Source organism: Bubalus bubalis, chromosome 8, assembly GCF_019923935.1.
Source record: "Bubalus bubalis isolate 160015118507 breed Murrah chromosome 8, NDDB_SH_1, whole genome shotgun sequence".
Lineage (NCBI taxonomy): Eukaryota > Metazoa > Chordata > Mammalia > Artiodactyla > Bovidae > Bubalus > Bubalus bubalis.
The window spans coordinates 70,714,942-70,736,731 of record NC_059164.1 but is presented as its reverse complement, the minus strand read 5'-3'; the positions used below and the strand labels follow the sequence as shown (position 1 = coordinate 70,736,731).

The 21,790-nt window shown below is 48.4% G+C and overlaps 1 protein-coding gene across 9 annotated transcripts in view; it reads right to left on the bottom strand.

The window, feature by feature from the left end:
* Positions 1 to 21,790, bottom strand: part of GSDME (gasdermin E) — a 117,243-nt gene that overhangs the window by 12,059 nt on the left and 83,394 nt on the right. For 8 of the 9 annotated variants that reach the window (XM_044946736.2, XM_044946737.2, XM_044946739.2 and 5 more), the window contains 5 exons: positions 13,186 to 13,357; positions 11,281 to 11,401; positions 4,647 to 4,811; positions 1,743 to 1,870; positions 653 to 848 (listed from right to left, as the gene is read on the bottom strand). In XM_044946736.2, coding sequence (XP_044802671.2) covers positions 653 to 848; positions 1,743 to 1,870; positions 4,647 to 4,811; positions 11,281 to 11,401; positions 13,186 to 13,357 — 782 coding nt within the window. The remainder of the gene's footprint in view (positions 1 to 652; positions 849 to 1,742; positions 1,871 to 4,646; positions 4,812 to 11,280; positions 11,402 to 13,185; positions 13,358 to 21,790) is intronic. The other variant, XM_044946738.2, reaches the window with a different exon arrangement.

The window sequence follows — 21,790 nt, the reverse complement described above, 5'->3', positions numbered from 1 at the left end:
TCAACTCAAGATCTCGCATGTTGCAACAAAGACCCAGTGCAGACAAATAAATTCCTCATATAGGATGACCTCGTTCTGGTACCACAGACCCTCTGGCATGCTGCATTCTGGGTGGGAGTTGGTACGGAAGTGTAGGGCGGGCTCCACAGCTCACTGATAACTGGATGGCCAGGATGGGTGTGGAGGTCGTGAAGGTGCTGGGCTCAGCATCCTAGTGCTTTGGGATGCTCTTTGCAGCCTGCCTGCTCTCATGGCCACAATGCTGCACTCAGGATAGGACCATAAGTTTTCAAAGAGGAACAAGAGGATGAGAAGGACCGAAACATGGGGAGATAGCAGTTGCCAAATGATGCCTGGCAATGTTGAGTAGCGTGGCTTTCAAGTGTGAATCACAGGCTGTCTGGGGAAGTGGTTTCCTGTCTGGGTGAGGGAGTGTGCCTGCAGACAGCCCTCCCTGGGACGGGAAAGAAAGTCCTCTCCAAGAGAGTGGAGGCGGCTAGCAGCAAGTCCATGACTTCATGGCAGTGCTGTAAACTCTCCTGCTTATGTTCCCTGCACTGCTTGAAAAGGTGGGAACCAAATCTCCCACACAGTAAGCAAAGCAATTTCAAGGCAACAGCATTTCTTCCCTTTTTTTTCCTTTGATCCATACCTGCTAGCGCACTGACCAAGAAGTAGGCTGTAGAGAAGAGTTTCTGGTTGTTGACCACATCCTCTGAGCCCAGACGCTCGCCCTGCACACTGCACCCCGCCAGCCGCAGGAAGGTCGTGAGGTTGTGCTTCTGTGATGGCTTCAGCTCCCCCAGAGCCACCAGTGAGGGTGACAGGCTGCTGACGATGTCATCACACTGCGGGATGAGGTTGGGGGGATGGGGAGAGAGACAGATGTAGTAAAGCCAGAGGTGAAGCTGGGTACAACCCAGCCTCTGCCTTCACGATGTACAACCCTCACCGCGAGCTGGTGCATTCATACATGCTAATTCAGTCCTGTCTGACTCTTTGCGACCCTATGGACTGTAGCCCACCAGGCTCCTCTGTTCATGGGATTCTCCAGGTAGTAATACTAGAGTGGGTTGCCATGCCCTCCCCTCCAGGGGATCTTCCCAACCCAGGGCTCAAACCCGTGTCTCTTATGTCTCCTACATTGACAGGCGGCTTCTTTACCAGTGGTCCCCAAATATAGGTCCACCCAGAGCTTCACAATAAGACCCTATTTGAAGTTCTTGCAGATGTAGTTAAGGTAAATCTCAAGATCACCCTAGATTGGAGTGGACCCTAAATCCAGGGGTGGGTGGGTGTCCATTAAGAGACAGAAAAGGAGATGGCCACATGAAGACAAGAGACTTGAGCGATGTGGCCACAATCAGAGGGGTGCCAGGAGCCCCCCAGAGCTGGAGCAGGCACACACGGATTCTCTCCTCGAGTCTGTGGGAAGCAAAGCCCTGATGACACCTTGACTTTAGACTTGTGGCCTCCAGAACTGTAAGAAAATACATTGCAGTTTGTGGTAATCTGTCACAACAACACTAGGAAACCAATACACCCTTCTACTCTGCACCTCAGCTACCCTTCTACAGTTAGATAACTAAGGGGCTATGACTAAGAACAAAAGCAGCTTTAGGATTAAAAGGAGGTGAAGAAATTTCAAACACAATTTTACCCTAGCTCAAGGTCTCTTATCCCAAGAGACCTAGCCCAGAAAAACAGGCAGAGACACTGCCTCGAGGTGTCTCCAGTCTTACCACTTGTTCCAGGACCACCAGTAATTCTTCATCCAACAGGACCACTTGGAGGACGTCATTCAGGGCTGTCTGTTGCTGCTTGGGCAACTCCATGAAGGGATGGAAATTCCTCTCTAAGAGCAGAGTGGCTGTGAACACAGCAGAACACACCAGGTCTCATGACTTAACCCAGAACTAAGGACAGCAACTCAGGCTTTTCAGAGAGAACTGTCCTCTGTTCTTTCATAGACACTTCCAGCTGCATGGTCAATAGTGGAACTCAGAAATAAAGAGTGTTAAATACCACCCTGTGTGTTTTTCACTAACCAGACTATTAAAGGAAGAAAGAAGGGGGGAAGGAAAGGGAGGACAGCAAAGAGGGAAGCCAAGTTTTGTCTCAGACCTTTTCCTGATGACTCACTAAACAGTAATTAAGTCTAATCAATTTCCTGAAAAAGTCATTTGCAATTATTATTAAATTATCAAGTCTAACTTACTAAACATCAGTTAAGACTTTTACAAAGCTTCAGAGCCACAGAAATTCCAAAATGCATTATTTTTCATATCTTTCCAATACACTGCAGATTTTGTATCCTTTAACATGAAATGCATGCTTTTCAGTTCAGTTCAGTCGCTCAGTCGTGTCTGACTCTTTGCAACCCCATGAACCGCAGCACGCCAGGCCTCCCTGTCCATCACTAACTCCTGGAGTCCACCCAAACCCATGTCCATCGAGTAGGTGATGCCATCCAGCCATCTCATCCTCTGTCATCCCCTTCTCCTCCTTCCCTCAATCTTTCCCAGCATCAGGGTCTTTTCAAATGAGTCAGCTCTTCGCATGAGGTGGCCAAAGTATTGGAGTTTCAGTTTCAACATCAATCCTTCCAATGAACACCCAGGACTGATCTTTAGGATGGACTGGTTGGATCTCCTTGCAGTCCAAGGGACTCTCAAGAGTCTTCTCCAACACCACAGTTCAAAAGCATCAATTCTTCGGCGCTCGGCTTTCTTTATAGTCCAACTCTCACATCCATACATGACTACTGGAAAAACCATAGCCTTGACTAGACGGACCTTTGTTGGCAAAGAAATGTCTCTGCTTTTTAATATGCTGTCTAGGTTGGTCATAACTTTCCTTCCAAGAAGTAAGCATTTTTTAATTTCATGGCTGCAATCACCATCTGCAGTGATTTTGGAGCCCAGAAAAATAAAGTCAGCCACTGTTTCCCCATCCATTTGCCATGAAGTGATGGGACTGGATGCCATGATCTTAGTTTTCTGAATGTTGAGCTTTAAGCCAACTTTTTCACTCTCCTTTTTTACTTTCATCAAGAGACTCTTTAGTTCTTCACTTTCTGCCGTAAGGGTGGTGTCATCTGCATATCTGAGGTTATTGATATTTCTCCTGGCAACCTTGATTTCATCTTGTGCTTCTTCAAGCCCAGCATTTCTCATGATGTACTCTGCTCTTCAAGGGGCTGGCATAATTTTCATTAGGCAAACACAAGATAGCCAATTTCCCCATTCTTTTTTACCTGTCCTGGAGAATGGGTTAGAACCCCAGCTGGATCACTCAACACCCTCTTCAGGATGCCTGAGCCGCTCCCATTAAAATCTTCCTTTTTTAAGACAGTCAGAAGCTTCTAGTAATTTAAGCCCAGTGGGAATTTGAAAACAAGATTTGATAACCCAAAGCTTCCATATACAGGGATGGATAGCAATACATAAATGCACCACCTCTGCTGATGTCAAATTCCAACAACAGTTATACTAAAAAACTGCCCTATAAACCCAATTTAGCCCTCACCACCCCCGGCCTGGATAGAAAGGCTGTCCTGGCTGCTCTAGAGTTTAAGGGCATAGAAGCGGGCCCCCACCCTACTCCCGCCTAAACCACCCAGCCTCCCTACTCCACCCCAGGCTGACTAGAATGGCCAGCTTGCAGGGTAGACTAATGGGAAAGGAAATTATAAGAAAGCTCATCCTGTCTTGTCACTTCCCTGTAGCGCATGCAGTTAAGGCTGCAGTGGTTCTAATCTTAAGTGGCAGCTGAAAATCACACCCAACATCAGGAGGAGGCCTGCAGCCTGGCGTTAGATAGGAAAGCCTTCAGAGTGGGCCTTCACTGCCAATTCTGTCAACACTGACATTTTTGCTACAGAAACAAAAGCATCTATCTTCTGGTTTGGGACTCACTGAAGCCCCATTGATGGGGGCTTCTTACCCTCCAAGCCAGAGATTCTGAGCTGCTCCTAGCACTCTTCAGTAAAGTGGAAGTGAAAGTCGCTCTTAATTAATTATTCATTTCTCTTTTTCCTTGCCCATCTCCTTTTCTACCATATACTGTACTCCTACTAATTCCCAACCTACTCCCCCACAAAAACTTTTTAAAACACAAAGTGCTGTGGAGAGCAAAAGGAACTGCTGCAGGCACACCACACGTCCTGCCCTCCTCGTCGCTGGATGCCTGGGCACCGTACGGCTTCATGCCATGTGGATATGGGCCTCCAAGGGAGCATTTTATTTTGCAGTGCTGACAAAGCATTGCTTATCTTGGCAATGAAGCCTGGAATAAATGAAACAGATGCAAAACTCGGGTTCTCTCTCCTCACTGCTGAATAGTTCTTCTTGGTAGTCAGCAAGACTGCCATGGTTCAAATGAAAGAAAATGCTAGGCCCCGACTCCTGCCCTCCTCAGCCTCCCACCGCTTCCTTAAAACAGACCATCCAAGACCAGAGGTTGCCTAAGATCTGACCAAGGTGGGTCCTGCTGAGAACCAGAACTGACTCAGGCACCATCTTCTCTGTTCTCAGATGTTTTCCATGAATCTCTGGGGAATCAGCCCTCCTGAAGGGCACACCACTTCCTGGGGGCAGAGCAGTCAACTGCCCGTCAGCTCACCATGCCCCATCCTGTGACAGTACCTTGTTTTAAAACACTCAGTGGCTTATCCTGGGCAGGCAGCCCTTGTCCGGCATCCGGCATGTCCCAGAACACAAACTCTCGGAAGGGCAGGGGGTCCAGCAATACAGAGTTGCTTCTCCTTTCCTGTTCAAAGCCACCATGCTTCCCTTGTAGGAGGCAGAATTCTGTAATGGAGCAGAAAAGGACAAGCCAGGCAGAAGGGTCAGCCTCACTGGCACATCCCAGTCCCAGCTTTACCTAAGTCAAGAGGGCAGGGAGGCACATCCACCCTCTTCCCCATAAACCCACTTCGTACATGTAAAGCTGTTTGACCAAAGTTCAGCCACTTCCTACAAATGCCAGAGAAATGGTCATTCCTAGCATAAGGCTCTCTGAACAGGCAGGAAGCAATCTTCCAATCATCAGAAGTATTTCCTTAGCCTGAGTGGAACAAACCAACTCCAACAAACAACCCACGATATATAAGTGAGGAAATTTGAATTTGATTGATAAATCTGATCTGACTGAACTGATATTACAGAATTATTGACAATATATTTAGGTGCACAAGTGGTTACATGGCTCTTGGAGAGTCAATTTTTCTTCATTAACAAGTAGTAAAGTTTTTACTGCAATTATATGAATGAAAATATAGAGTGGGAAAATCCAGACACAAAAGAATATATTCTACATGAATCCATATGAAGGAAAATAAGTCTTTTTAAAAGCCTTATCTTTTAGGGATGTTTCCATATTTATAAACAAAAATATATAATGCCTATGATTTGTTTCAAAACAATTTGAGTAGGGATGGAGGAAGGTGGGGAACTTAAAGATGAAACATGAATTGTCCAAGTTAATGAAGCTGGATGGTAGGTACATAGGGTTCAGTATATTATTATCTGTACTTCTGAACATGTGTGTAATTTCCCAAAATAAAAAGTTTTTTAAAATAATAAAAAGAAATGCTCCTTAAATACTTGCACATTTGAGAGCCCAACTAGGGTAACTAAGGTGTAGGTAAAAATGCAACGGTGTGTTCTTGCTAAGCAAAAACAGTGTGTGAACTTAAGAATGAGGATTCTCCTTCTGACCCACCTCTTAGAGTAATGAAAATAAAAACAACAGATGAGACCCAATTAATCTTAAAAGCTTTTGCACGAAGAAAATCATAAACAAAATGAAAAGACAACCCTCAGGAGAAAATATTTGCAAATGAAGTCATCAACAAAGAATCTCCAAAACACAGACAGCTCAACACAGCTCAGTAATAACAGCAAAATGACACAATCAAAAACAGGCAGGAGATCTAAACAGGCATTCACCCAAAGAAGACATACAGATGGCCAGAGGGCACGTGAGAGGTGCTCACCACCACTGATTACTCGAGATGCAAATCAAAACTGTGATGAGATAGCACCTCACACTGGTCCGAAGAGTCACCATCAAAAAATCTACAGATAATAAATGCAGAGGAGTGTGTGGAGAAAAGGAAACCCTTCTACACTGTTGGTGGGAATGTAAATTGGTACAACCACTATAGAGGTTCCTTAAAAAATAAAACTACCATATGATCCAGCAGTCCCCACTCCTGGGCACATAGCAGGAGAAATCCATAATTCAAACAGATACAGGCACGCTCACACTATTTACAATAGTCAAGGCATGGAAGCAACCTAAATGTCCATCAACAGGAACAGAAAAAGATGTGGTACATATGCACAACAGAGTATTTCTCAGGCATTAAAAATAAAATAATGCCATTTGCAGCAGCATGAATGGACCTAGAGATTGTCATACTGAGTGAAGTCAGACAGAGAAAGGACATATATGATAACTGCTTATATGTAAAATCTGTTAAAATGGTACAAATGAACTTATTTACAAAACATAAATAGACTTACAGATAGAGAAAACAATTTTATGGTTAACAAGGAAGAAAACAGTGGGAGGGGATAAACCAGAAGGTTGGGATTAACATATAGTAATTACTATATATAAAACAGGTAACTAATAAGAACCTACTATATAGCCCAGGGAACTCCACTCAATACTCTGTAATGACATATACGGGAAAAGAATCTAAAAAAAGAATGAATTTATGTATAATTGAATCACTTTGTTGTATACCTGAAACTTAACATGGTAAATCAACTACACTCCAATAAAAATTTAAAATGAATACATACACACATAAACACAGAGGGAAAAACGTTTAAAAAAAAATCATATTCTCAGGGAGAGTAGGTGTCAGTAGATCATGCATGGGGGCAGGAATCTGCTTGTTAGAAGGCACCTGAAACTAACACCACATTGTAAACCAACTGCACTTCAATAAAACATTTTTTAAAAAGGAATGCACCTTCTTTTTATGCTTCTATTTAATAATCTGTGTACAGGCTATGGAATGAGGATGTGGCTGAGCTAGTACTTGCATGACATGTGGAAGGTGTGGGTATTAACACATTTTGAATTGGTGTGGGCACTAATGACATCCATAAGACAGGACGGTTGTCAAAAGACAAATGAAACAAGCTTTCACTTACTCACTCAACCTACCCACACTCCTGGGCATCCAGGATGCCCCTGGATCACTCCCCCCGATACACCAGGCACCAAGGTGGATAAGTGTGAACCCCCAGGTCATGCTCCCAAAGAACAAGGACCACGACCATTAACACAGCCTCAAATGCTGCCCAGATCCCTGTGGGGCCAACGGTATTTTGGGAGTCCACAGCCCCAGCAGTGCTCTTCCTGTACACATGCACAGCTCCTCTGCGGGCAGTACCAGCTCCTTCACTCGGCAGCATCAGACATGTTGCACGGAGCCAGAGATTCAAAACGGCTACAACCTAGGCTTTGACAATGACTAAGATACAAGTGGAAAAGGTGGAGGGGGTCACTGAAGCCAGACTGGCAGGTGCAGAGAAAGAACCAGTGGATGAAGAAAGAACTTCTTGTATGAAGCAGTGACTAAGTAGCCCCCTGAAACCTGGTAGGAATTAGCTGGGCCAAGAAGAAGGAAGCACTCTCCAAACAAAGGCTCACAGTAAGCAAGAGTGGAGAGTTCCCAGACGGTGGGTTAACTTTGGAGGTGCCAGAGATGAGCAGGAAGGCTGGACACAACGTGCCTAGGAGTGCAGACTTTATCTTAGGACAAAGGGAGCCTCAGAAGGGCATTCAAGCAGGTGAGTGAAATGACCAGACGTGCATTTTTAAATAATCACATTAGCTACACTGCTAAAATGGGGAAGATTCGAAGTGGAGGAGCCAGTTAAAGGCCTATGATGGGAACAGGGCAGGGGATGTTGATACCAGCCTCTGGATGTGCAGAGAAGTGCACAGACCCAGGAGGGTGGAATGCACAGGTTCTCGTCCACAGGTGCCCAGTAAGTTCTTGCTGACACTGCTATATTTAAAATGCATAACCAACAAGGACCTACTATATAGCACAGAGAACCCTGCTCAATATTATGTGGCAGGCTGGGTGGGAAGAAAGTTTGGGGGAGAATGGATACATACACGTGTATGTCTGCGTCCCTTTGCTGTCCACCTGAAACTATCACAACATTGTTAACTGGCTATACCCTAATACAAGATAAGTTTAAAAAAAAAAATTGTTTGTGCTGAAAGGACACTGGTAAATGCAAGGACTAAAATTCAAGACGAGAACATGATATTTCTGAATGTCCACATAAGAGGGGAGCTGTTGGCAAAGAGAGGGGTCATGGCTGAAGGAATCCCTTGGCAAAGACGGGCCCACTGATGTCTCCCCCAAGGGACACAGAGGGAGTAACCTCCTGGCAAAGTTTCAAAAGACAGGACGGTTGTCAAATGTACTCGCACCCTGAAGGTAGGAGGAGAGATCAGACAGCCTCTTGGTCAGACCAGCGCCTGCAGGGGTGTTTATGAAACCAGATTAGAATGTTGTGCAGGAAGAGCAACGAAAAACACAGATGGGAAAAAGAAGCAGAACCGGCTTAAAAATCAGTGAGCTGCACAGAACAAGAGCCTGACCAACACGCTGCATAGGCAGGGCAGGCGGCAGGAGAAGGCCGGGGTATGAGAAGTGAGCCTAAGGAACCTGAGAACCCCCCAGGGCACCTCTGCTCAGCAGCACAAAGAGGAGTTTATTTTCAAGACAGAGGAAGCAAGCCAAGATGAAAGGCTTGAAATGGAAATGCAAACAGGAGAGCTTCCCCAGGCAAACTGTCTTTCCAAACCCCTCTGTCCGGCGGCCACCAACAGCACGGACACCTCCTCAGAGAAACAGGGAGGGGCTCCCGTTGGTCCCCAAAACAAAGGGTTCTCAGAACCCTCATGGGCATATCCTCCTTGAAGGCCAAGTTTCCAAAAGGCCTGACAAAAGTGACACCCCCACCACCAGTCCATCTGCACGGGACAACCAAGGCCTCAGCGGCCAGGGCTGGAGTCACACAAGCCCCTGTGGGCCCCTGTGGTGACACAGCATATCACGCGCTGGTAACAAAAGCCGAAAGTGAAAGTGAAAGCCACTCAGTCCTGTCCAACTCTGCGACCCCGTGGACTATAGAGTCCATGGAATTCTCCAGGCCAGAATACTAGAGTGGGGAGCCTTTCCCTTCTCCAGGAGATATTCCCAACCCAGGGATCGAACCCAGGTCTCCCACACTGCAGGCAGATTCTTTACCACAAGGGAAAGGGATTCCCTTGTGGCTCAAGCCCAAGAATACTGGGGTGGGTAGCCTATCTCTTCTCCAGCGAATCTTCCCAACCCAAGAATCGAACCAGGGTCTCCTGCATTGCAGGCAGATTCTTTACCAACTGAGCTATGCTGCTGCTGCTGCTGCTAAGTCACTTCAGTCATGTCTGACTCTGTGCGACCCCATAGATGGCAGCCCACCAGGCTTCCCTGTCCCTGGGATTCTCCAGGCAAGAATAGTGGAGTGGGTTGCCATTTCCTTTTCCAAGGCATGAAAGTGAAAAGTGAAAGGGAAGTCGATTAGTCATGTCCGACTCTGTGCGACCCCATGGACTGCAGCCCACCAGGCTCCCCCATCCCTGGGATTCTCCAGGCAAGAATACTGGAGTGGGTTGCCATTTCCTTCTCCAATGCATGAAAGTAAAAAGTGAAAATGAAGTTGCTCAGTTGTGTCCGACTCTTAGCAACCCCATGGACTGCGGCCTACCAGGCTCCTCGGTCCATGGATTTTCCAGGCAAGAGTACTAGAGTGGGGTGCCATTGCCTTCTCCAACTGAGCTATGAGGGAAGCCCTATAACAAAAGTCGAAGGGAGAACTTAATCTAATGAGGCAGTGTGTTCAGTGGACAGAGTCTTTCAAAAAGAAAGAACAGAATAATAATCACGTCTGGAATGACACAATTTTGGAACCTTGGACCTAAAGGATGTTGATCACAATTCTTGGTATTCCTGGTATCCTGTGCATCCCTGACCAACACCTGGACCAGCTTCCTACAACTGGCAGCTTCACTTTTCGTCACCTCCCTGAAACACAGAATGCTCCGTGTGTGAAAGAAAGAGGGAGGCTCAGTGACAGCGCCCCATGCCCCTCACGTGCCCACTTGTCTACCGTCCCATCAGGACAGTCAGCAATCTGAGAGCCCATGGAAGCTGAACCATGATTCCGCAAGTGGCCAAGTGAGGGCAGAAGCCTGAGTCCCAGAAGAACCCCTCATCCCTGGCCTGGTCCCCCACCTGACAGAAAACAACCCAGGAGGGCAGGAGGCAGCCGTGGGTGTGTGTGGCCCGTCCGAGCACGCCCTTACAGCGCTATCACCGTGGAAAACTGAAAGTGCACAAGGACGGCGAGAGTCGTGCAGCGAGCCTCCGCACAGACACTGAGCAGCTGTGGCCGCCTCCCTCGTCTCCGCCCTCACACTCACACCACGCTCCCCACCACCATGTCTGAAGCAAACCACACAGTTTCTTTTCATCTGTGAGGAGGGCACTGTAAATCTCTAAAAACTAAGGCGACTCTTCATAAACAAAGCCACAATAATATGACCATACCTTAAAAAGTTAATTATTTATGATGTTACATATATTCATTTCTGTCCTCAAGAAGTAGGCAGTTTTCTTGGCCTCCCACAACCTCTTGGAAAGAGTGTTAAGGGAAGAGCCCTGAGCACCTAAGAGCATCAGTCACACCAGCTAAAGCCTTATTTTCTTCAAGTGACGCAGTGAACTTCCAGCTTTGAACACACTGGTGATCAGACAGAAAGGTCAAATGCAGCTTTTTGGGCTTCATGCTGGGGGAAGGGAGGTAAGATAATTAGGATGATGACAGTATTATAATAGCCAAGGTGAGTACTTAATAAGCCACTGGGAGGGAATGTCTTTCCTCTCCCAGACACAGGAAGCCGAAGCTCAGCAGGCTTCAGCTAGCTGCCTGAGACCTCACAGGACCCCATGGCACTCGGGCTGTGCCCTGTATGTGAAACACACGCCCCATGCAGACATCCTGCACCAACACCCTCGGACCACGGCCGGCCATCTCACTTGCCACGGGACATCCCCCAACTCTTCTGATACCTCTTTCCTCTCATCCCCAGAGCAGCAGGGAATCCTCTACAAGATGAGCCTCAGGGTAAAATGGGGTGTCCCTCCTCAATGACTCAACCCACCTCCAGAGCCCAGAGCTGAGGCACACTCACCGAACTGGCCGTCTGCCCTCACGTACAGCTCGATGACACCGTAGGCAATGGTGGTGGGAGCTGGGATCTCCAGCACCACGTTGCTGTCCTTGATGATGTTCCCATCCTCCATTGCTGACACCTGCAGGAAGGGTGCATGCTCCCACCTGTGCGCTCAGGCTCCCCTAGGCTTCTCCTGCCTCCCATGTAGCCAGCCTAGGCCCTGTGCCCAAGAAGTGCTGGGAAAATGCCCACATAACTGGGGGGAAAGGAGAACCAGCCAGCAGGGGTCAGGATTTAATCCTTGTTGGCCTCATCATGTCCTACACATATTCTAAAGTCAGTGGCCAACCTGTAGCACAAAGGCAAGAATCCAGAGTTTGGGAGATAGTGAAGTTAGGTCTATGGTGCTGAGTAAAGAAGATAAGTCAACTTCCCATTTCCCTCATGGAAGATTATGGAAACAACTTTGAAATCCTAAGAAAATCATCAATGGTAAGAGTCTGACTAGGAGAACCTAGCTGAGAGCAAGATCCCCTGAGCACGTCTTCCCAGACCAGGTATGTGACACCGTGCCATCAGATAAAACTGGGGAGAGGCTGGAAGGAAGGGGCACCAGGAGAGAAGGATGGCCAGGAAATGCCGAGTCAGCAGCAAAGCTCTCTCCAGACCCTGTCACAAATCTGACTCTTGCCCACCATGGCCTGGGGAGGATGAGAAGTGGCTCAGATGCTGGAGATCAGAGGCCCTTATAGTGACTTGATCCTGGTCAGAGTGTGATAACTACCAACCTCCAGACACCCCAGCAGGCTCCAAGCCTTTGGTGGGGTTCACTGTGGACAGAAATACTGGCAGGGCCAGCTAAAGCCATCTCCCATCAGACCTCATCATTCTGTCCAGCCTGCCCACCCCAGGGAGAGTCCAGCTCCAGATCTGAATCTCCACCTCCTTCTAAATATAACATTACTGGGTCCTCTGGTATAATTTGAAACTTACCCCAAGAAGTAAACTTCTAAGACCAGAATATTAGGCACTGTGGAGGGGAGGGAGTTTGGGGTTAGAGCCTCCTGTTCAGTTCCACTGAAGCTCAGGGATCAGCTTGGTAGGACTGTAACTTAATCCAGAAACATCTGTTTATGTATATTAAAGACACATGTGCTGATCTTTACCTTTCCTAACTCAATCCACTGGGGATTTAAGGCAGATAATCTCAAAATTGTCATTTCTGAGACCTTTGATTCTTAGGGACTCTAGGAGTTATCTGTGCATTGGTCTGGCCAGTGTTCATTTGATCCATTTTTTGAAGGGGGAATGCACCTGATTCACCCCAGTATGCCAATCTAAGCATCCCATTGCCCTGGCCTTGGGTCTGCTTCAGGAATGGGCACAGCCCAAGATGGTCCAGTGCCTGCCTGCCCTGAAGCACTCCTTCCACTAGGGATGGGGTGGGATGAAAGCCAGGAGCTGCCACCCACGAGCTTATATGAGAGGCAATCCACCTTCAGAGAAGGCAGCTCACCAGCTTCTCAAGTCCTGGATCCAGCAGTGACTGAATAAAGTAAAGTGAAGACAAGTCGCTCAGTCATGTCTGACTCTGCAACCCCATGGACTGCAGCCTACCAGGCTCCTCCGTCCATGGGATTTTCCAGGCAAGAGTACTGGAGTGGGTTGCTATTTCCTTCTCCAGGGGATCTTCCTGACCCAGGCATCAAACCCAGGTCTCCCACATTGTAGACAGATGCTTCACCGTCTGAGCCACCAGGGAAGTCTCCTAGATCACTCCAAATGTTTCAGTTACAGGAGCCAATCAGTTCTTTCTTGTTTAAACCAATTTGAGTTGGATTTCTGTGAACTCCCTACAAGAGTCCTGATGAATGAAGACCCCACTCCCAGAGGGCCCGGCGCCTCCCTGGGCCAGGCGCGCACCTGCACAGTCTTGGTCTGGATCCCCACCATGCCACCACACTTCTCCTCGATCTGGACGTGCTCGGATATCACGCACTTCTGTGTCGTCACGATCTTCTGCGTCAGGACACACAGGACCGCGTTCTTTCTCTCCAGCACCTGCTGCAGTACCGGGTTCTTCAGGTTGATTGTTCTGAAAAAAGAAAAGGCCCGTGAGTGGCCTTGGGGAGGTGGATGCAGCGTGAACTATCACTTCTTGCACAGCTGGTGGGTGAGGAGCAAACAGGTGACAGCCAGCATCCGTTATTTCCTGGTGCTTAGAGGGGGCCAGCTCATCCAGAGAGGCAGAAACCAAAGTCTCCTGAGGCCACCTCAGAGCTGCCAGGCCTCCAGAGAAAGGCTGGCACCACAGGGATGGGGTTCCTGTCAAACAGCCATGCTGACTGTCACAGAAAAAGAAAGACACCCAACAGGTACAGGAGCTGCAATCCATCTGCTCACACCCTGGGAACTCCACTCTGTCATTTAACCAGAGGCCAAGGGACCATCACAGGCATGGGCAATAAATACAGGGTGACTGAGGCGGGGGGCGATGCTGACCAGTGCTTCTCACAGAAGAGAAGGGGACAGGCTTGAGGAATGAATAGCAAGGGGAAACTTGGATTTTAATTTTCAAAGTATTTTTTAATCTGTCTGTCCAGGAAGGATAGGTAATCTCTTAGAAGGGATTTTAGAAGGGCTTCTCAGTTAGTTCAGTAGTAAAGAATCTGCCTGCCAATGCACAGGGCACAGGAGATGTGGGTTTGATCCCTGGGTCAGGAAGATCCCCTGGGGGAGTAAATGGCAACCCACTCCAGTATTCTTGCTTGGAGAATCCCATGGATTCTCCAGGAGCCTAGTGGGCTACAGTCCATGAGGTCACAAGAGTCGGACACAACTGAAGAGACTGCACATGCTTACAGAAGGGATTTTACATCACTTTACAGATGGGGAACTGAGCCTAGTAAGGTGTGGCCCGCCCAGGTTTCCCAGCAGAGACCTGGGGCTCCCAGGTGGCTACTCTGGGGAATTTCAAGAACAAGGTCAGTTCCCATCTACAGAAGATGATGTGCTGATTAGAAGCAAATGATGTAGTGCCCACTCTGGAAGTCCTGTTCAATGCTATGAGTCTATGGCTGGACAGGAAGAAAACCAGATTGGAGTTAGTGGCGGCACAAGAACAATTACAGTGTCCACCCTGTGCTTTTTAAACGGTCCAAGGTGAGTTACCTTCAAAAGCTTGGCCCGGTCACCAATCCATGCAGTGGCTGTCGCCCCACCCCCCAGGCAGACGCAGCTTCTCCAGGCTTCAGAAGGCATCCCCAGAATGGAGGCAAGTAGCTGGAAAGATCCTGTCTCCATATAAAAAGCTGCCCGGGCTGGAAACAACCCATATCCATCAACAGATGAACGGATACACCAATGTGGTCCATGCATACAATGGGACATTATTCAACTACAGAAAGGAACGAAGCTGACATGCTACAACACAAACGAACCTTGAAGACATTATGCTGAATGAAAGAAGCCAGGTACAAAAGGAGAAATACTGGATGATTTTACACATATGAAATATTTAGATCAGGCAAATTCTCAGCCACAGAAAGTAGATTTAAGGTTATCAGGGGCTGGGGAAGAGAGAATGGGGGACGGGGGTTCTTGTTTGATGGCTACAGAGTTTTTATGTAGGGTGATGAGAAAGTTCTAGAAATGGATAGTGGTGATGACTGCATGACAGTGTGAAGGTACTTAAACCACTGAACTATGCACCTAAAAATGGTTAAAATGATAAAATTTATGTTATATTTTATCACAGTTTAAAAAAGTAAAGATGTCCATCGACAGATGAATGGATAAAAATGTGGCACATATATACAATGGAATATTACTCAGCCATATAAAAGAACAGAATTGGGTCATTTATAGAGACATGGATGGGCCCAGAGTCTGTCACACAGAGTGAGGTAAGTCAGAAAGAAAAAAACAACTATCATATATTAATGTATATATGTGGAATCTAGGGGCTTCCCTGGTGGCTCAGATGGTAAAGAATCTGCCTCCAGATGCAGGAGACCTGGGCTCGATCCCTGGGTCAGGAAGATCCCCTGGAGAAGAAAATGGCAACCCACCCCAGTATTCTTGCCTGGAAAATCCCATGGACAGAGAATTTATAAAACAGTACAAATGAACCTATTTGCAGGGCAGGAATAGAGATACAAAGAAAAGAGCATGGGCTGGGGGTGGGTTGAATTGGGAGAATGAGATTGATTTACAGGACTGCCACGTGTAAACAGATAGCTAGTGGAGACCTGTTATCTCTGAGCTAGCTCTGTGAGCTGAGCTCACAGGGAGCTCAGCTCTGTGTTCTCTGGTGACCTAGATGGGTGGGACAGGGGTGGGGGTAGGCGGTAGAGCCAAGAAGGAGGGGCACTTCACAGATATGTATGTAGATACAGTCAATTCACTTGGTCGCACATGGGCTTCCCAGCTGGCACTAGTGGTAAAGAACCCGCCTGCCAATGCAGCAGACTCAAGAGATGTGGGTTTGATCCCTGGGTCAGGAAGATCCCCTGGAGTAGGAAATGGCAACCCACTCCAGTATTCTTGCCTGGGAAATCCCAAGGACAGAGAAGCCTGGTGGGCTACAGTCCATAGGGTCGCAAAGAGCCAGACACAACTGAAGCATCTTAGCATACATGCATGTACAACACTGTAAAGAAATAAAAATAATAATAATAATAAAGACATGGAAAAAACTGTTCAATCTCTGTAATGGTCAAAGAAATGCAAATTATAACAATGTTTCACACATATTAAGTAACTAATAAAGATAAATCAACAACAACAAAAAAGCTGCGCAGGGCTCCATTTCCAGGAAGGCAGATAGAGCAGGGGGATCCTGCCTGGCGGGGGCTCCAATCCCAGCTCTGCCCCTCCAGCTAGGTGACTGGGAGCGAATGGCTCCACCCGCACCTTGTTATCCTTGTGGATACACTGATAGTAATGCTGTCTCTTGCTATGATCGCTGTAGGGTTTACTCGAGAGGCCACATGGTGAGCAGTCAGCATGTGCCAAGCACACAGTCAAATGCCCCCCAAATGCTGGCCGGCTCCGGCCACCATCCTGTATATCCCCCTAACCGAGGCCCCCAGAACAAAGCCCCAGGGTGTGCACTTGATGGGAATGACAGTCAGTTGGGTCTCAGGTGCTTTTTCACATCTCTCATGCCCTTAGAACCTCCAGTGGACACATCTCACCTCAAATTCTCCCTGCAGGCAATGAGGCCTTTAGCTCGGACCCCTGCCTCTGGGGACCCCACCTTCCTGCTGTCTCTCTGCACCTTAAACACACCAGGTACAGGCCTGCCCCGAGGCCTTGACCCAATGTCCCCAGGGTCCCCACATCTGACACAAGTCACTTCTCAGGCTGGCCAGTGTTCCTTGCTCACCCTGTACAGAGCGACACCCGCTCACACTGTGACACCCTAGCATGTGGACATGACATTCACATACTCTCAGCACACTTCCACATGACACTCTTCCAGATCCTTCGTTTATCTGTTCATTGCCTGCCTCCTCCCTCTAGACCAACCTTTTTGGGACCGGGGACCAATTCCATGGAAGACAGTTTTTCCATGGACCGGCGGTGGGGGGAGAGAGGTTCCAGATAATTAAAGTGCATTACATTTACCGAGCACTTTATTTCTAATCTAATGCCTGTATCTGGCAGGAGATCCTGGCCTGTGGCCCAGAGGCTGAAGACCATGAAAGTGTTAGTCACTCAGTCTTGTCCGACTCTTTGTAGCCCCATGGACTGTAGCCCCCCAGGCTCCCCTGTCCATAGAATTCTTAAACTCATGGAAATAGGGGTTGTGCATGCCAAGGGCACAGGACATAGTTTTGGAATAAATGAATAAATAAAACATGGGGTGTTTTTTTCCTCTTTGTGTATCTGCCTTAATGAACATGCAAATGTATGAGTAGGTATGCATCTGTGGGAAGGAAGAAAACAGGAAGATGGAGGAACTGGAGGATAGGCAGTGTGGTTTAGAGAATGATGTGTAGCTGTGACTCTTCCTGTAGACTGTGTGAGGCCTACGGACGCAGATTGGAAGATGAGGGCCAGCATGTTCACCAGCAGGACGTACATTTGAACCAGGCTTTGCTGACCTCCTTCTGTTGCACAGCATCTCCTATTCTAGCCAGTTCTTGAAAAGCAACTCCCTCAATTACAGCTCAGGTTCTGGCTCCTCCCCATTTGGTGAGCAGTACATCAGAAGCAGCTACTCCCACCCACAAGCCCAGAACTGACAGCAGAGGAACAACCGAAGGCTGCCTTGAGGCACCTGAAGTGACTGGTGAAAATCACTGCAGTGCTTCACGGCCTAAATGGATCCACTAGAGTGCTTGATATTGCCTTAACCAATGTTCAGTTGTTTGAAAAGAAAAACCTCTGGGACTCCCTGGTGGTCCAGTGGTTAAGAATACACCTGCCAATGTACTGCATAGACACAGGTTCGATCCCTAGCCTGGGAAGATCCCACATGACACAGGGCAACTAAGCCTGTGCCCCACAACTGTTGAGCCTGAGCTCTGCAACAGGAGAGGCCACCGCAATGAGAAGCCCACATACTGCCGCACACTGCAAGCAGAGAAAGTCCCCGAGCAGCAATGACGACTCGATGTAGCCAAAAATAAACACATACATATATGTGGTGGTTTAGTCACTAAGTCGTATCCATCTCTTGCGACCCCACAGACTACAGCCCGCCAGGCTCTTCTTTCCATAGGATTTTCCAGGCAAAAATACTGGAGTGGGTTGCCATTTCCTAAACCTCAGCCTAGACCCCCAAGACTCCATTGCTTAAAATGCCCACCTCCCTCCAGAACCCCCACCTCAAACACCAGAAAGAGGAGGGGAAAAGGTCACCTTTCCTTAAACGTAACTTCCTTACGCATCTGAGAACAGAACAGTCCTGAGATGCTTGTGGGGACCAGCCAAGCACATGGGAGGCTTCTTGACCTCTGAATAGCTGAGGGGTGACCTCACCACTGGACAGGGGACAGAAGCCTGACCAAAGACAGGGTGCACCTCCCAGGCTGAGATTTGGGTGACTGGGGAGGAGGGTGTCACAGGGCACGTCCTCTGGCAGGCCGGCTGAGAGCTGCTCAGCGGACAGGCAGGCACTTCCCACCCAGGTCGCTGGGATTCTGTTTCCCAGGACGGTGCTGCCACCTTTTGGAAACCGAATACTGGACAAACCAGCTCATTCTCAATTAAGAGAGGAGGCTGGTGTAGACAGAGGGGAAGCTAATTATCAGAGGCAGTGGACTGTTCATACAGGAGTCTTCACAAAGCAACCTCTGGAGTGAATTCTGCCCCATCTCCACTGGTCCTCCAGGGCCTGGACACAGAATAGCTCATAGGAGCCTGGTCCCGGCGCTCTTGGAGCAGGAGTCCTTGTGTGATGGGACTCACCTCGACCCACCAAGTGGGGAAGCTAGCAGTATTTCCATGTAATTCATTTACTTTATGTGCGTGTGTGTGTGTGCTCAGCCGTGTCCTGTATGCATTTAAAGAGATCCACGGGTATCTTCAGATTACTAAAGTTCAAAGAACAAAAAGTTTAAAATCCTAGAGCAAGGTTTCATAGATGAAGAACAAGGGGGCCCAGAGAGGTAGCAGATAGTAACCAAAGTCACAGTTGAAAGACCCAGGCTGGTCTTTCACAAGGCCCCGCCAGCCACAGGAGGCCCACCAATGCAGGCTCCCTTCCCTGGGTGAGCATTCCTGAAGGCTATACCAGGAATTTGACCTTTATCTCTAGTACGTCCATGTCTACACATCAGTATCTTGCCTGTCTGGCTAGACCGGTAGCTGAGGAGTGGAAGGAGGGACCATATCCAAGTCCTCTGGGAAACCTCCAAGTATCCGTGCCAATCTCTCTTTTCTGATCCCATCTTCTGATGGCTGCTCTTAGGAAATCCTTCCCGGAGTCATCCCTATTGCTCCATCTCTCCTGGGTTCTATTAAGAACCACTGAACAACACGGACAGAAGCTCTTTAGAGAGAGACACAAGGGAGCTAGATGGCCGGGAGATCAGGGGTCAGGGGGTTTCACCTTCTAAGTTTTGACCTTTAGCATTTAAATCATAGGAACATATCAATTATTCAAAAATTTGTCATTAGTGTTATGCTACCTATCCAGCTGGTGGAGAAATGAATAATTTATCACATAAATCCCAGAGGGCAGGGTTGGAATAAAACTCACTCCCTAGTCCAGCCAGGGGTCAATGCCACAGCCGGAGAAATGGAGCAGAAGGTTTCCCACAAGAAAATGAGCAGCTCGATGCTCTTCGGCCTCGTCACACATTTTTAAGGACCGCCCAAGGTTGCAGATGGAAAGTTGATGCTAGAACAGGGGGCCATGGAGGCAGTAGTGTGGTCAACATCAAAGGGCTGGACCCAAAGGAACAGGTCTGGAGGTAAGGCAAAGGAGTACACGCTAAACGGGGGAGAGAAGAGCACCCCTTCCTGACCCCATAGACTCGCTGCCCCCCGCCATTCTCCTGTGAGATCACCCTCCTCTGTGTGCCCACAGCTCCGGGCAATGCCAGCACCTAGAGCCAGCCCGCAGTGGGCCCAGCTTCCTGTCTCCTTGCTGGGCCACTGCCTCTCATTCCTGAGCCTGTTTGCACATCTGTCAAGTGAGGGCTGGGTAAGAGGCCACCTGTAGTGACCCACGCTGTACTTATCTGAAAATATTTCTTTCCTTCCGATAATTATGGGGAAGCCAAGTCAAGTTCCCCCCACCAGCTGGCCAGAAATATGCCCAGAGTTTTCAGGTAAGCCTTCAGGCTGGGGAGCAGACCCTCCAAGCAACTAAGAAACCAGCTACAGGGATACAAGCCAGTAATTCTAGGGGTGGGGTAGGGGGGACACCAGGCAGGAGCTGCTGGAGGTGGGGGACAAGGAGGGAAGAGGAGTAAAAAGTGTGGCTCCAGCCCAGCGAGGCTGCTGGGGAGCGGCCGTGGGCCAGAGGAGACCGCAGGAACACGGGCTCCGCTCCTAGGGCACCTGACAGCTCCCCAGGCCCAGCCTTCGTGAAGCCGCCGCCTCCGCAGGCTGAAGCGCTCATTCCCATTCTCTTTACTTCTCAGGCTTTGAAAACCAGATGCAACCCACAGAGAAGAAACCCAGAGAAGACTTTTAAGACTCTAACAATATCCAAAAGAAAGAGGAAAGCGGTTTTCTTTCCTAAAGCATAATGCAGCCCCCAGGACCCCTCCCATGGAGACAAGGGGAGGGCATGCTTTCTGAGCAGACTCGTCACCCCCAAACTCATTCTTGTAACTCCACAGATAACTGGGTCCTATTGTGTCTGGGCTAAATGCTGGGGATTCTCAGTGAGCAAGACCAAGGCGTCCTTGTTGCTACGACCCTCCTTTGTAATATGTCCTAGAGGAACAGGGCTTCAAACAGAGCTCTGATAAGCTGCTCCAAAAAGTAGAGTATGTCATAAGAGAGTAGGCACAATCGGCTCTGATCCAGTCTTCTGGGGGAATGTGAAACTACAAGGGCCCCAGGGGATGACTAGTTCTGAGGTAGGAAACCAGTTTCATCTTGAATACAGCCTCTGATGCTGTCTACCCACCAGGAAAGGATTCTAAGGCTGAGACTGAGTCTTAGAATCCTTAAGCCAGGAAGCAGTGAGAAACAACAGAACCACAACTGATTGGCAAAGTTTGCACAGGCCTGGGACCCTTCAGAGGTTACAGACTGGCTTGAATCCCATGGCACACATCTTCTGACTATCAGACCAGTGCTCTTTCCACTATGTAGCTCTAAAGACTGATGCAAGAGGCTAAAGGCAAAGGCACTCTGAAGAGACTGTGCAAGACTGTGGGGGTTGGTTCTACCATCTCTCTAGGAACAGAGATTGGGACATCATGCAGAGCCCCAAGATGGTGGCAGGACTGTTACTGCGAGAGTATTAAGCAAGAATTACTAACCCACAGGAACCTAGTTACATCCTGATGATTAAGGCTTTAGCAATTTAAGTATTTCTCCCAAAGGGTTTTGATTTATTGGCTAATGCTGCAGTTAAAAGAAGTGCGTGTTCGCCAACCAGTTGTATAGCAGAAAAATTAGAAAGGCTGTGGAGATCAGGTCCATGCACATTGCTTGTAAACTTGGCTTTGCTCTCCTGACATTTCATCAAGCAGCAAAGTCAGGTTCTCTTTTGATAGTCAGCCTCCTCCAGTCTATAGACCTGGCAAAACCATCCCACCAAGGCCGTGACTAGAGTTTAATTTCAGCAGCCACCTCCTCAAACCCTGAAAGGAACGTGACTCTGTCGCTTCCATGGCCTGCTTAACCCCCAGGGGGACAGTCCTTTCCCAGGTGGAGTCTGTGCAGAATCTGTCCAGAGAGGGCAGGGGAGGAGGGCTGGCCCTTCCACTGTGTCTGGTTTGTTCCTGTGGGCACCACACTGACGTCCCCTGAGTGTGATGTACCACTAGCTGCATGCTTCAGTTTTGTTCAGGTTTGGGAGCCTGGTACAAGGGCAGGAAGGGGGTGACGCAGC